Source organism: Colius striatus, chromosome 1 (assembly GCF_028858725.1).
Source record: "Colius striatus isolate bColStr4 chromosome 1, bColStr4.1.hap1, whole genome shotgun sequence".
In the NCBI taxonomy this organism is placed as follows: domain Eukaryota; kingdom Metazoa; phylum Chordata; class Aves; order Coliiformes; family Coliidae; genus Colius; species Colius striatus.
The window spans coordinates 70,274,665-70,291,186 of record NC_084759.1 but is presented as its reverse complement, the minus strand read 5'-3'; the positions used below and the strand labels follow the sequence as shown (position 1 = coordinate 70,291,186).

The window sequence follows — 16,522 nt, the reverse complement described above, 5'->3', positions numbered from 1 at the left end:
TAGGGGAGGAGGATTGCAGATAACCCATACCAGATTGATACAAAGCAACACACTATGTTGCCCTTTCCAAGTAAATTGTTAGTGAGGCTTAAAGTCTAAGCTTGTAAGCTACAGGTGCATTCACAAAGATGAAATTGCAAGGGTTTCCTTTCTCTGAAAACCCTATCAAGGCTTTTGTCATAGTATTTAGACAACCCACAGGCTCAAGCTGTTACTTTACCTCCACAGGTCTGTTTTGGTGATTATTTTTTCTTTGCCTAAATGATTCACTACAGAAAAATACTACATGAAAATAATTATATCATTTTTGCATAACATTTGAAAGTAAGAAATGATCTGTGAACAAAGCAGATATAGTAAAATTAATGTGTTTGTCAGTGAGAAATGGCAGATTACACTATTTTCACATGCAACTTTACTTACAAGCAACAAGTACAAATCTCAGGGATGTGACTACAATAATGACATTCAGTAATGCAGGTATGGAGAGAACTGTGCCTCACTGTCATTAAGCCTCAGAGTATGCTGAACTTATATCAGATAGCCTGAAAGTGCATTAAGTTTTTCTTAGGACTCCTAAAGAACCAAGGTACTCAGTATCATACTTCCTTTTTGAAATAAAACATTCAGATTTAACAAAATGCTCATTTTCTTCTTTATAACTCTAATTATTCTCATCTTTACAACAGATACACTTCTCTAGTAACATGATTATTGCCTCTATGACATTTTTTGTAAGGCAGTAAGAGATGTATTCAGGGAAGCAGCATGTGAGGGAGAACCAGAACAAATTTGTTTTCTGTGCTATGATTAAAGCAGAAAAGATGGTGGTGCATACCATTTCAAACAAGCCTTGAGAGCCTGTTATATGATTAAGTAAGGACAAAAAAAAAAGGCACAATTCCTTTCAACAACAATAATACACATGTAGGAATGTAAGACCCTAAAGTGATCCGTTCTGCACGACCAGGATCAACTGCAACTAGATCGCTGTTTTATACAAACACTAGAAACAACTCTGCAAATTTCTCGTGAGGCAGCAAAAGATATCCCCTGCAAGTAATGAGTTCATTGGGCCAGGGGACAGTCAGATCAAGAGAATGAAGCATAAGCATAATGAAATGGGTGTTGTATTCAGATTATAATCAACATCAAAGGCAGGATACCAGACCAAAACACTGGCAATGCGTATGATTTCCTTTTAAAAAAGAAGCTCCTTAACTTATATAGCAATACAAGACATCAACAGTCAGTTTTGCCTACCCATTCATGAATTAAGGCATCTGCCAAACCTGTTGATTTAATTACTGTCTTATATAGCATTTAACATCTCTACCTCTGCTATCAAACATGAGCAGTTACAATAGTCCTGTAACACAACCCTATACATGTTGAGGAACTGCCCTGAGGCTGACACTGTTGTAATGTCCAGGTAGCACTGGTCAGTGATCAACTGTCATGGGTTTGTGCTGATAGCAGTGCAGTCCCTGTTACAATCCTGGGTTCACAATTGTGGGATCCACTATAAAAATTCTCATTTTCTATAACAGCTTTCAAAATGATGCTTCCAGATAGTCCAATATATATTTTTCGTACACATACCTAATCATGCATATGACTTTATTCTAGGTTTTTGAATAGATTACAAAGATAGCCAATCAGAAAAAAACCAAGATGGATATTGTCATAGCTTTGGTAATCACTCTTTACTAATACCAATTACTTCCAGCAATATCACTTACACATTACCAAAAAAATTAAGGCAGCAAGCAGACAGAAGGGTCCACAACCATACTGAAGGGCTTGGCTTTGCCCTCAAGGAGAAGCTGTAGTTTTTATTGAATAGTGTAAGGTACTAGTGATATGCCTCAACATGGCTGGCAGCATAGTTAACCACTGAGACCACATTGCTCCAAATATCAAGAACTCCACTCATGAGAGACATTGTTGGTGATACACATCTCGCCGGCCTAAGTCCCCTGTGTATGCGCCTGGGCCCAAGGCCCATGGACCGCGATCCTCCCAGAATACTCCCAGGTTTTGGGGAACTTTCCAAGAACTTTTAAGGACTTTCCAGGACTCTTCAGAGATGGCACCAGGCATGCACCAGCAAGATGAATCCATATAACAGCTCGACTAGCAGAGTGGCCGGGGCTCTCCTTCCTTCTCACCTTCACACTGGACCAGACTGAACATCAGATACACAAGCAGACTGCCGGGGTGCTGTGGACTTGCAGTGGTGACTATCACGCCTTTTCTCTCTCTCCTCTTTTTCTTTCCTTCTCTTTTCCTTGTTGATTTTTTATTGTAAAATTAAGTAGCTTAGCACTTGATTCCATTTGAATCTTAATTCTGTTCCTGAGAATGCACCAAACCTGATCATGATAACCTGTTTGATCGGACATCACTCGCAAGTTAAGCTCAGCTGCCCCCAGTCACCCAGAATTGTCTGAGGTCAGCTGTAAAGCACGGGGGCTTAACTTCTGCCAAATTGAACCCAACAGGGGATCATGACAAACAGTCCCCAGTTAGGCTCAGGACAGGGGATAAAAACAAAATTACTGGTCAAAATGCTGGTAAATGCAGAGAGTCATCAGCTCTCAGATAGAAACAAGAGGAGACATTCTTGAAGGATCAGGGCAGGACTGTTTGGTGACACTGGCTGTAGCAACAGGAACTTGGATTTCTTACCCTTTTGAGATTCATGTTCTTTGCAATAAGGGCTGCAGGAAAAAACACTGCAGTCTGCTAGTGCCGACAGCCACAGTGAGGTGACAGCAAAGGCAGGGACAGTACACATCAGCTTCTGCAGAGCATGGAGAGGATCAGGAGCTTTGGGCCACAATCTTTCCACCCCTTTCAATCCAAACCTTGCTGCAAGCAGTCTGTGAAGAGAAGGGTCCTCATCCTCAAATGGTGAGAGGTGACAGACTGCCTGGTATCATGAGATGATTAATACACTTCTGAAATCTACACATCCTCAAGTGCAAGGTGGGTTCTCTCTGGCTCAATGCTATCCTCCCGGCACATCTATAAGGACAAAAGGGAGCTATTGTGTCCATGGTGACAGATGTGAAAACTCTCCTGGAGCTGAGCACAAGAAGACAGGTGCATCCTCAAAACTCAGAAAACTTTCTTCCTGTCTCACTTGTGCAACTTAAAACTCAAGAATGGAGACACAATATCAGAAAAAAAACCCTGGACATTTCCTGGGACTTAGTAAGTTGAACAGGGTTCAGAGGTCTCTCACCATTGCCCCAGTAGGCACAATAATGCTGTACTGTGGAGCCGTTCAATCCATGGCTTAATGGGATTTATATCCACATTTATACCACACCAGTTCTGTTCATTGAGGAAATTTTTCCACTATTATACCAGTAGAGTGAACGTGAGCTTTCACACTATCACAGAATGAAGGGGCCTCCAGAGATATCCTAGTCAAACCCCCTGCTAAAGCAGGTTCACCTCAATCAGGTTACACGGGAACACATCCAGGAGGGTTTTGAAAACTTCTGGAGAAGGAGACTCCACAACCTGTCTGGGCAGCCTGTGCCAGGTTTCCTTCACAGGAAAGAAGTTTCTCCTCGTGTTCACATGGAACTTCTTGTGTCTCAGCTTGTGCCCATTACCCCTTGTCCTGTCACTAGGCCCTACAGAAAAAAGACTCGCCTCATCCTTTTGACAGTCACCCTTCAGGTATTTATAAGTGTTGATGAGAACAGTCCCAGGTCCCATTGCCTTTTCTCATAAGAAAGATGCTCCAATCCCCCGACCATCTTTGTGGCCCTGCGCTGGAACTTCTCCACAAGTTCCTTGTCTCATTGAGTTGGGGAGCCCAGAACTGGACACAGGACTCCAGATGAGGTTTCACCAGGGCAGAGGAGAGGAGGAGCAGAACCTCCTTCGACCTGCTGGCAACACTCTTCTTGATACATCCCAGGATGCCATTGGCCTTCTTACTGGACTGGATTTCTAGCAGCTAAGGGTCAGAAATTAGAGGCAGCATAAGTCAGACTCTATTCATATCATACCAACATAAATTAAAGGTTTCAGAAGTATTTATTACTTTGGTATGTCTTTGATAAGTATTAGGTGCTGAATCCCACACTCTTCAATTTCCTTAACATTTATATCAGACCCCATGACTATGGTGAGGTTCAAGCACTATAAATTTAATAACTAAACAAGAAAAGCAATGTGGATTATTGGAACTCCTTCACTAATTAGACTAAAGTTTGGAGTCCATTTCAAAAGGATATTTTTTTACACAGCAAAATACTTCTCTTTTCATATGAACTCAAAGTCATTCATCATACAGACACTGAAAAGGAAGAAAAAAAGCCCAACTGATTTTATCTGCTTTTAGACAGTTCCTGAAAGTCATTCTTGCAAATCCAAGCAATCAGGTAAGATTTAAGCAATAAGCATCACAGCATTCTTCAAGAATATGGAAAAATATTAGTAACTTTGGTACTTTGGCTTCTACAAGCCATTACAAACCCTGCTGGCATCCCAGGTTATTTCTCTTGAAACAGCAAGACCCCTTTAAGATACTTGGTAGCAATGCACAATCAAGACAGAAATTGTTTAATATCAAAAATTCTTAAAATTTTTTGCATATGCAGTGCATATGGTTTCTGCAGTAGTACACGTACATATCTCAGCCATAACAAAAACCTGAATAAATTATATTGACTATGGCATAATTTATATTTGTAACCTTATTAAAAGATTACAGTCACAACTCTTCAATTTTCCCTGTAGTTCAAAGCCTATTAGCAATGAAGACCACGAGCAAACTGATGCCCAGTCAGTATTGGAGCAATGGCTACTTTGGAAAGACAAAAGTCTCTGTTTTTTATTTTCGAGCATGATATTATTATTATTATAGCACAGGATATCCCTTTGGTCAGTCAGGGTAAGCTGTCCCAGCTGTGTTCTGTCCTAACCTCAGCCTACCGATTCAGTGGGGTGTACACAAAATAGGAAACAGAGAAGGTCTGGACACTGCAGACACTGCAAAAGGTAAAGCACTGGTGTGTTTATCACAAATCCAAAACCCAGCACTATCCCGTCAGCTAGGAAGAAAATGAACTTTTATCACAGCTAGACCCAGGACAAGGACACATGATACAATACCCATTTGAGAGAATTCGGCATTGAAAAGATTTTGGAGAGCATTGATGCAAAACACATACCTGAAACAACAGTACTGCTGAATGTTAGACTAGATAAAACCCTGCACGGAGTTACTGGGCAACTTCAGATTCAAAAACAGGGGTTTTCAGGGGTTCAGTTGGCCAAAAGAGGACTTTTTCCACGTTCCCTCTGCATTTTGGAAGGCAACCATTTGCAAGTACCTTCAAAGCACTTTCACACTTTTATTCCTGAAACTGCTGTGAAAAGAAATATAAGTAATGTAAACAACTGAGTTACTTCCTCCTACTGGACTTCCAGGACACTGGATGACACCAGTGATAGATACGGTGTGTTGTATCAAAGCTTGACAACTGAACATCCTCCCCACAACTATCTTCTCTGGCCTCGACAATTTCCATAAACATCAAGGGAGCTTATGGGATTTAATCACTGCAAGGTGGGATATGAAACCTGCTCTTGACATCTTCTCTGGAGAAAAAAATAAATCTTTTCAAGCAGTCTTTTTTCTTATCAACTAACAATATCTGTTGGATTCCTCTAGTACAACTCCAATATTTTTTGGCAACTGTCACTGCTTTAACTGCTTCCACTCTTGCCGATGACACTGCATTCACAGCTTGATGACTTTCTGAGAGCACCATTTTAAACTAGTATCTCAATTACTTAAGCAATACATCATCAAGACCTCCACCAAACATACCAATCCCTGTAGAAATCCACAATAGAAATATACTGCAGAGATACTAGTAAGAATCTAGTCCTGAGGCTGAAGACATTGGTGCTGACAGACATTAAACTTCTCACAGAATTGCAAATAGAACATGGTCTTTTAAAGAAAAGTGGATGGGGTGTCAGTATTTAAGAGCAGGCCAAGCAAAATTGCATTCGGTCCAGGTTTGGGCTAGGATAGTTAATTTTCTTCCTAGTAGATGCATCAGGGCTATGTTTTGGGTTTATGCTGAGAACAGTGTTGGTAACACAGAGATACTTTAGTTATTGCTGAGCAGTGCTTGCACAGCTTCAAGGCCTTTTCTGCTTCTCACCCTGTCCTGCCTGTGAGTAGGCTGGGGGTACACAACAAGTCACGAGGGAGCATGGCCAGGACAGCTGAACTCAACTAGCCAGAGGGCTATTTCATATCACAGGTTGTCACATCCAGTACGAAAACTGGGGTGAGCTGTCAGGGAGAAGATCACTGCTCAGGCATTGGTCAGCAATTGCACTGGGCATCACTTGGGTTTGAGATCTTTTTGTCCCTTGGGTTTTATTTCTGTCTGCTCTCTCTGTTATATTTATTTTCCTTACTATCATATTATTATTAAATATTATTGTTGCTGTTATTATATCTAATTTCTTTTTAGCTACTAACCTGTTCTTATCACGGTTCATGAGCTTTGCTTTTTTTCCCCCCTACTCTCCTCCCCCATCCCACTGGGGGTGGCAGTGTGGAGTGAGCTAATGGCTATGTGGTGCTTAGTTCCTGGATGGGGTTAAATCACAAGATGTGAAAGCACAAACAGGCATCCCACCAGCTTTATCAAATTCTTTCAGCCAGTGTTAGATTGGATTTTAGCCCAAGACAGCAGAAAAATGAACACTCTGCAGAGAGCGACTGCCCAGAATTCAAGAGACTGGTGGTGTTTAAATGATTAGATAAATCAGCCTAGGTCTTAGTCCCCAAGACAACAGTGACACTCCCAAGAGAAAACACAAAAACTTGAGGAATAAAACCATTAGTTGGAGATATTTAAAAACATGAATTTCCAGAAGAGAAAAGAATGTCTACTTTTTCTTTCTGCAGCTAGTAACTACCAAGTTTTCAGCACTATGACCTAGTACAAAACAAACCCTGCATGGATTTACTGAAACAACACAGACAAAATCAGCCAGCCAGGGATCCAGCCGAGCTGTAGCACCACTGACCTTCTCAGGCACTCCAGGAAAGGGATGCACTTTGACTTATGGCATCAGAGTGATGAAAATGGCGTCTGAAAGCTGTAGGTGATGAGTACATGCCCTGCTGAATTAACAGCTGGAATAACGGTATGTAACAAGACCATTATGAGAAGTGGCTGAACTTCATTATTCACATGTCAAGTGATTTTGTCTTCAACAAATGGGTTCTCACACAACACTTCTGCATATGTTAACACATCAACATATGAAAACAGCAACTTCAGTTTGCTGGAAACAGTTTTCTTTTTAATTTTACCATAAAAAGGCAAAATAAACTCTTTCACTGTAATGTTATAGCTTTTAATATTCCTGAGCTGCATTTTAGAAGCAAAAGTATTCTTAAATGGATTTAACAAGAAACACTGCAGCCTTACTTTCCAAAACCACAAGCAAAAATAATTTAGCAAGAAGGCCCCTTTTTCAAAAGACAACGGATAGCTCTATAAGTACCTGAAAAAGAAATGCTTCAAGTGGCTCTGTGCCACCCGAAGTAATTACAAAGCCAAACATGTCAACAATATAACAGAGCAACTGTTCAACCAGTTTATCCCTGCTTCTTACCTCCTACATCAGTGTGCCTCTCTAACGTGGAAAGTATTATTATACAAACGTCAGAATAACGTGGGCCACATAGCTTGGCACCATACAGACACATGAAGGAATCATAGAAGTTTAAAAGATATCCTGCATATCTTTATAGACAGTTTTAAGAATTACATGAAAGTCTTGCCAACCATCTTGACCAGTAAAACCTCTACTTTGTTAAATGTGATTTCACCGAATGTGCCAGAAAGCATTTAAAATCAAACCTGTATGTAATAGCTTGTTGTGTCTGGAGTTCCTGCAACTGCTCGTGTACTTCTCAAGCCAAATTAGATGATACAGAGACAAAAACTAAACCAACAAAAACTGTCTAGAAAACTGAAATTAAGAAAACAGGTTGGCTTTCAGCACTGTAGGAACTCGAGCACAAGCACAGGTGGTTATACATTATTGTGGTAAAAACCTAGGGACAACAAAGCACAAAGGAACATCAAAAAAATCAGGCATCTATTTTCTTATTTCACACAAGTGAAGCATTGCCTGAAACACATGTGTTTCCTTTAGCAGTCACACCGATGAGGTCTCGTTTACACCCTTCTGGCCCTTTTGTCCAAGCACAGCCTTTCCGAGGAGCCAAGGCCTCCGCTACCCACTCCAAGTACTCCGCTGCTTACTCAGTGATCTCCTGCGGTGCCTTCGTCCCCTGCTCACGCTCCTGCGACTACGACTTCTCTCTCTTCTGTCTCGTCGACGTTCACTGCTGCGAGTTCTTCCGTAACGTGAACGTCTGGGGCTCACACTCCTTCGTCGAGGGCTGTAACTTCTGCTTGAGTGTCTGTAATACCTCCTGTCTTTCCTGCGCTTCTCATCCCGATAGCTCGCGTCCCTCCTGTGTCTGCTCCTCTCTCGCTTACTCTTACTGTCATCAGTGTTTACACTGCTGCATGAACGGCTCTTCCTCCTCCTTGGCTCTGCACTGCGTTTGCCCTGCTCGCAACGTGAGTCCTTCCTGCAGGTGTTGTGGTCACAGCTAGAGAGGCTCTTCTGCTGCTGGTCGTTGTCAGGAATGCACGAAAGCACCCCTGAACTTCCTTTCTCAGAACACCTCTCAGAGTTTGTGTTATGAAGTTTCTGATCTTCTTTGACACGATCTTTGTCATGAACGTTGCCGTTCAAGTACTTGCACTGAGTGTTTACACTTTCAGTGGACGCTGCTCCTCTCTCAGAGCCAGGAGCCAGTTTACCTGTAACAGCCTGTCCTGAGGTAGAGGTGATGCAGCTGGATGACACAGTGTGTGGAACACCAGTGGGGATTTTTGGCACGTCAGGCTGAGATGCTTCAGTTTCTTCTTTGTTTTGATTAACTGCATCCATTTTCTTGCTCAGAAGATTGTTCAGTAGTTTCTCCCTCAGTTCCTTTTCTTTTCTTTGCAGTCCCAGTGCTCTTTCTTTTTCCTCTTCCACACGTTTGAGTTCAGCCTCCTGGAGCTTTCGTCTCTCCTCTAGCTGCTGAAGACGAATCTTTTCTTCGTTATGTTCTTGCTCCAAAAGCTTCACTGTCTGAAAAACAGTCAAAGGGGAGGTAAGAGTAAAAAAATCAAATCATTTATAGACCTGCTCGTGCTTTTGAGTTATACCATAATGTAAAAGCAGTAATATGGTAAGAAAATAAAATCTAACAAATGGAACTATCCCAAAATAAAATAGCTGTTTCCCGTCTAAGAGTGGGAAAAACCCCAAAGCTGAACAAGCAAAAAACCCAAACACACAACTGTTGTCAGGTGAAACATTAACATTAGTCCACAAATTCTTCTGGGTGTTAATTTCTTCTAGATGTTTCACAAGGCAAAACCAAAGCTTAGTCTTTATGGCTCTTGGATATGACAACAGTAACACACAAGCTCGAACAGTATGTGAAACTTCAAATATTAAAACACATTCATCAGGGTCAACATTTAAAGGTTTCAGTCAAATTTACAACATAAGGGTCTCTTAAGATGATTTCAACCTGTGGTTCATAGATGACTTTACACTGTGTCCATAAAAAAACAGCAACTAATTAAACACACACTTATGTAGTCATTTTGTCAACTGCTTCAGAAACTTATACTGAAAGAAAAGGTTTCAACATTTTTTTTATTCTGACCCAGGCAAATAGCTTAGTGTAGCCCTCAAAACTGTGGGACTGAAAGAAACACACTGCTATTTTATCGGACAACCTTTCTACTTCACAAGTGCAAGGTTACAAAGTCTGCAAGAAGTCTTTCTCCCTTCTCCTAGCATGTAGCTGATCACATAGCACTGTATTGTGTGCAAAATCATTCCTGAGGTATGCCTGTTTCAAGAAAAAATAACCTGTGCTTTGTCACAGGTTTTCATTTGTATAGAAAATACTTAACACACACACACTACACTCTAACATGCATTTGTCCAAGTCTCAAGCAAATGACATCCTGTTTTAGGGAAAAATAACAATAAAGAGGCAGGACTTAGCATTTGAAAACTTATCTGGGAGTACTTTTCCTACAGAAAAATAATTCTGTACATTTTCAAACATCAAATACTGAAAGCTCCTTCTCCAAAATAGCAAAGAATAGTTAATGGAAGCGCTGAAAGCCAGATGGGAAAACAGCATCAACACTGGTGTTAGAAATAACACCAGAGTCTTGCATCTTGGACGCTTTGTGCTTAGCTCACTTTCTCATGCTTACATATTCTTTTACTGGACTTAAGGGCAAGCCTGCTAGTTAGCTGACATGAAAAATTCTATTCAGGACTACAAGTTCAAGTTCACTCTTCTATTTACCTACACGTACCTAATTACCAGGGGAGAAATACTGTTTCATTCCATTTGTTTGAATTTTTGATCTAAGGAATTGCATCTGGAAAGGCACAAAATGTGTTGTTTAATGAACAGCGCTCCCCCATTCCCTCTCTGAGGTTGCTAAAAGGCTTTGGGTTCTGGTGGGTTCTTCATTAGCTTCTGAAAGAAATACTGAAGTTACCTTTGCCCTGCTTAGCAGCTCTGCAATTAGTCTAATGGACTGAAGATTTCTCTGAGCTAACAGGAGCTTCCTTTCTTCTAACTTTATCTTCTCTTGCAGTTTTTTCTGTTCTTCAGCTTGAAGCTTTTCAAGTTGTTTTTTGTTTCGTCGAACTTCACGGTCTTTCTGTTTCTGCTCTCTTTTGCGCAACTTTTCTTCTCTTTTTCTCTCTCTCTCATATTCTTCAAGCTCTCTCTGCTTCCTAAAAAGAGATCAATATTTTTACCTTATCTAGGGTGAGTAAAATTTTTAAACTCCTACTCTATGTAAATATGTATTTTGTGCTTTGAGCAAATTTGTTTCTAAGTCAGTCGTGTTGACTACTGAAAAACCGAAGTAGAAAAGGTTGAACATTTGAACCATTTGTTGTGTCAGCAAACAATCACAAGCCTATCAACGCTTAAAGCCAAGCTGGAATCCAAACATAAACCACAGATATAACAAGAATGCATTTATTTTTAAACCAATTCGATTGGAGACAATAACAGGCCAGCAGGCAGCTGGGCAGTGAATCATCGCCATGAGAAGAAAATTACCAAGTCAATTAAGAAAATTGAGTATTTTGTAGGCTTAATACTTTGAACTGAACATGAGCATTAGCAATAGCCTAAATAACCTTACAGTTTGAGAAACCACTTAATATCTAAACATTAAGCAACGATAATTTATATAGGTCAAGGCAAATGGACATCATACAACCTCAGAACAATTTGCTCCATTTGTCTTTATATTCTGAATAGTCGTCTTATGACATTAGCACCCCTATACATTTTCTTTAAATGTCCCTGTTAAAATATGATTGTTTCCCACTTCTTTCCTGGAAAAATACTGTTGTCAAGAACAAATTAGCTTTACAGTCTCAAAGTTACTTAGTAGCAGAACAAGTGCTGGGAGTTGGACTAGATGATCTCTAAAGGTCCATTCCAAACCCTACCATTCTGTGACTTTTTATTCTCCATTTAAAAGGCACATTTTGCCCTCAGAATGATTACAGTGTGTGTAAGCTCCCAGCTCTTGGAATTACAGTTCAGGTAAAAAAAAACCCAACAACAACAACAACCAAACTATTTAAAACACCTTTCTTCAAATTTCATAATTGCTGACCTCTATTTCCTCAAAAGGACTGCAATATTCTCCTTCAGCTTTAAAGCACTTTGCTTCAGCTACAAGATTAGGATTTTGAAAGGAAACATGTTTATTTTGTATCTATTGATGCTGACAGGAAGAAGCAACCACAGTTTTGTTAGGTCTGATCATTAAAAATATAACTGAAAAGTTAAGGATAAATACCTTTCTTCCTCCTTTTGTTTTTCCTCAGCTTCTTTCTCTTTGCGTTTTTGTTCCTCTCTCTGTTTTTCAAGCTCTTGAAGCTTTTGCCTTTCAAGCTGACGTTTCTTAATTGATGCATCACTGAGATGTTTTGTGGAGTCAAAAGAAACCTTTACAGGATACAATTGAAAACAGTTTCAAGTAGACAAAAAAAAATATCCCAACAACCTACATAATCCCAGATATTTTTAACCTGGCACAAAGGTACCCAAAGCATAGTCTGTGAGTACAATCAGAAATATAAAACCAAATATAAAATCAAAACACAGGGAATTTCTCTATCTGCCCAGAGCAAGCACCAAAGTACTACTATAAGGAGGTAACTGGGAACTGAATACACACTACCACAGGTACCAGTTTTTGTGTGTGTCCGATATTCAAAACAAATCCTAGTCTGGTCTAGGTCCAGGTTTTCCAATATTTTCCACCTGTCAGAATAGGAACATACATAAGTCCTTCAATTCATATACGCTGTTAGGGACTGTACAGCACTAGGCAGAAATGGGCCTAAATCAAGGCCTCCCTTTCTGTCTAAAACTGTGATCCTTAAATTTGGCAGAAGGAACAGTCCCACAACACTCAGTACCTGGCTTAAGCAAGTGCCTCCCCACTGGTTCTAATGCCAAGATTCTCCAACTGAGGTACACTGGGCTGAAGCTCCATGTTTGAGACCAGGGACAGAAGAAAAAAAGGAAGATACAAACATCTGAGCAATAAGACTTGGGAAAATGCTCGTCTTCCAGGACATATGGGTACACCTTGGCCATGTCCAGCTGTGTGCTGAACAAGACACAAGCAGGCATCACAGTCCTGGGGCCCTCATCTCCGGTTCTAGATACCACCTCTGTGCAGGCAGGCAGGCAGGGGTCTGTAATACATTCCTGCAGGCCTCACTGTGGTGAACCATGCATTGGGCGGAGAACAAGGAGCACACATCCTGTAGTTTAATTCTCCCAGACTCTACCTGAAACAATGTTTCACAAACAAGCTAAAAGGACAGACAGGTAGAAACACATAAGGTGTTGTGACCTTGAAAGAAAGAGATTTGTCCTGACAACCAGTCACAAACACAGCCTACTCCCTTTCCTATCAATCCCCAGGGCAGCTGTCTGGAAGGCATGCTTCCACTTGCATGGCCACACTAAATTTGGGAACCCTGATCCCCTGCATGTAAGTGACAGTTTGAATTTCACATCCCCTTGAAAACCCCTGAGGGTCAAGGTACACACAGTTGCTATGCTCCAACTGACAAACTGATAGCAAGACTACAGCAGTTTACTTACACTGACTAAACCACAATTTGAAGAAGTGTCTGCATGTTCCCACATTACACAAAGCAATACTCAAGCTTTACCGTAAAATACACTTTCTCATTTGATGAATGACCACTGAACAGACCAAGACAGATCTGCAAACACTTCACTCAACCCACGTGTAAATGCACGGACCATCTCCAAACGTACCAGAGCAAGTTTTCTTCTAGCCATGCTTTCACAGACAGTACCATCTGAACAGACTGTCTTGTTCTCTCCTCTCATAGTTCCATTTTCTAAGACAATGAGATTATAGAAAAAAGATCTGGAAAATTCAGTATGCAAATATTACCAATTAAGCATACTGCATCCACAGGAAACTGTGTAAGGCTTTTCTCTACAATAGTGAGGTACACTAACAATTAACTGTGTATTCCCCAGGCCACATTCTATTAAACCTCACAGTTCTGCCACTTGTCTGGTAAATCTCATTATCGATGCAGGCATCAAATACAGAGACTGTGAAATCTGCCCCCAGTATTTCTATTTGTAGCAAACACATGAGGGAACAACGCACTTTGAAGCCAATCTTCTGACGAAATATGTCTGAGCTTGTTCAGAAGTAGAATTTTAGAGTGAAATGACATGATTTATAAATATATTTTACTTTCTAAAAACTATTTAGCAGGTCACATTCATATACTTGGCCCTTCCATTCAGCAGTTCTCGTTTCTAGAACTGTCTTGCTGAAAAAACAAAAGGCAGAATCCCACTCCCTTTGGTCAGACAGTCTACCAACATGTTTTTCTTCCATCATTTTCCTTGAAAAATTCTATTATGGCTGCTCCATGAAACAACGGTAGTGCAGCTAATGCCACCTGCTGTCACCACAACACTACACAAGTCTAGGCTTTGAGCACTACAGAAATAACACCTGCACTTGGCCTTTCACAGGGGTTCCCGTGAAAAAGCCTGTAGTTTCTCACCTTGATATTGCAAGCCACCGCTTTGCCATCGTCACCTTTATACATCAGCTTCATCCCTCGCAGGGCGTTCATGGCCTTAATGAAACCCGCGTACTCTCGATACTGCACGTAAGCTTCAAAGTTTAAATGCCCTCCAAAACTGAAGGTGTGGAAATTCCTGCCAGTCATTTCTTCTCTGTAAGGGTCCAGCATGGGTATGTCCACGTTACGTATTTCTCCAAAGTTCTGGAAAACTTTTATAAGGACCTCTTCACTTGGCTTTTCCGAGCCAGAGTCCTTTGCTGCAAACCACTTACACGGCAAGCCCTCCAAGTGAATCGTGTCCGGCCTTTCCCCTGGCAAAGTTTCATTCATATCTTTCGCATCACGGAAAAAGGAGTCCCAGTCATGTCTGGTAGGAAAGTCAATCTTATATTCTGCAGCACGGACCTTTAAAATGTCAGAGAAGCCACTCAGCTTTATTGTTTTGCCATCGAGGCAGGCCAGGAAAGATTTAACCAAACTCTTGTTTTCAACCTCTCCTTCAAACCGGATGAAGTCCATCGTACTTTTAGAAATCCGCAGAGTGGAAAACTGATGAGTTTGCACCATCCCTTTCAATCTTTCCATCACTTCCCAGTTCGAAATGGATTTTCCTGGTTGTTTCAGCTGAGGAAGTGCCACACTGATGGTCATTTTTGTAATGGGTTTAAGGTACAACCCACAGGGAGCACAGAGCTCTACAGCTTCTGATGTATCGTGAACTATAGTTGCAGCAGCCATAACACAGAAAAGGCATAGGATAAAAAAAATAAAAGATGCAAGTTTAAGTTGCAGGCCAATAGTAGTCAAATAAAACAGCCCTTATCCGTAAATAACTGAATTCTTTGACCATTTAACCATTCCCAAGTTAAAACAACGTCTCTTAATACGAGAGCCAATTACAGAGTTAAAACTGAGCAGTACAAACATCTTAAATTACTTTATAACTGCTAGAGCCTAGAAAGAATTAAACCTCAGTAAGGCCTCAGCGTAAAAGCCAAGCAGCTGATGACAATCAATACATGAGGCTGGTATGTGATGGCTCAGAAAGCAGCTACCCTTTCTCAGGAGGGAAGGGACTGGCAGAGCGATGCCACACCGCTTTGAACGTCTACTTAACAACCAGTACGCCCCAGCAACGCTATAGCGCCGAGGCGGATCCAGGCGAAGGACTCGGAAGGTGTCTGCAACGAGAGAAAAACAGCCTTTTACTGAAAGCGCCGGAAGCCTCACGGCCCTCCCTGCCGGCAGCGCCGGGCAGCCTCGACGGTACAAAGCCCTGGACGCACCGGAGCCTGCGACCACTGCCTCCCGCGGGAAGGGAAAGGAAGCCAGGGGGTGGCCGCGCCGGGAGGAGCTCGGGTGGCGAGTCGTGGGGACGGGGAGAGGTCGGGGAACCCCGGGAAGACGCCAGCCAGGAAGGCCCCCCCCGCCGCCGTTACCCGTCGATCCCCGCACCCTCCGCGTTCGCCGTCCGGCAGAGCGCAGTGGCGCCCCGTCAACGCTTGCGCCCCGCAGGCCGGGTCCTGCCGGTGCCCGCCTCACCCGCAGCGGCCGCCGACTCCAGCTCCGCTGTGACCCGCCTGCGCCGCCGCCAGACCTGGCTCGGCGCGGCCCTGCGTTTGCCGCTTCCGCTTCCGTTTCGCGCGGCGGTCCAGCCGCGGCCCGTGGCGTCACAGCGGCGCCTGGCGGCGGGGCGGGAGAGCGAGGAGCGCGGGTTTGAGAGGAGGTGGCTGCTACCGCTTGTCGGTGAAACTCAGCTGGCTCGCTTTCCCACAGACACGTACACTGTACGGTGTGGTTCGTGTGCAGACACCCAGAACTGGGTGTGTGAACACACACCAGGCTGTGTTTCACAGAACTATAGAATCACTGTGGTTGGAAAAGACCTTTAGGATCATCGAGTCCAACCACTCAGCTCACACTGCCAAGCCCACCACTAAACCATGTCCCTCAGCACTTCATATACATGGCTTTTAAACACCTCCAAGGATAGTGACTCCACCACCTTCCTGGGCAGTTAGGCACTGTGCCACTGTGTAACAACCATCTTGATGAAAAAGTTCTTCCTAATATGCAAGCTAAACCACCCCCAGTATAATTTGAGGCCATTCCTTGTCCTGTTGTTCATTACTGCAGAGACCAACCCCCACCTTGCTACAGCGACCTTTCAGGCAGTTGCAGAGAGTGATCATGTCTCTTCTCAGCCTCTTCCAGGCTAAACACCCCC

The 16,522-nt window shown here is 42.3% G+C and overlaps 1 protein-coding gene across 5 annotated transcripts; it reads right to left on the bottom strand.

Moving 5' to 3' along the window:
- Positions 1 to 7,335: 7,335 nt before the first annotated feature.
- AKAP17A (A-kinase anchoring protein 17A) lies at positions 7,336 to 15,911 on the bottom strand. Of its 5 annotated transcripts, XM_061998493.1 has the most exons (6): positions 15,582 to 15,898; positions 15,266 to 15,476; positions 14,272 to 15,014; positions 11,994 to 12,142; positions 10,665 to 10,905; positions 7,336 to 9,219 (listed from the first exon to the last, which is right to left on the bottom strand). In XM_061998493.1, exons 3-6 carry the CDS (start codon positions 14,944 to 14,946, stop codon positions 8,305 to 8,307), a joined length of 1,980 nt encoding a protein of 659 aa, XP_061854477.1. In that variant the 5' UTR covers positions 14,947 to 15,014; positions 15,266 to 15,476; positions 15,582 to 15,898; the 3' UTR covers positions 7,336 to 8,304. The 5 variants fall into 5 exon arrangements, with proteins under 5 accessions (XP_061854477.1, XP_061854468.1, XP_061854440.1 ...); XM_061998484.1 differs by having other exon boundaries at positions 14,272 to 15,476; positions 15,838 to 15,911; XM_061998456.1 differs by having other exon boundaries at positions 14,272 to 15,476.
- Between the last annotated feature and the right edge of the window lie 611 nt (positions 15,912 to 16,522).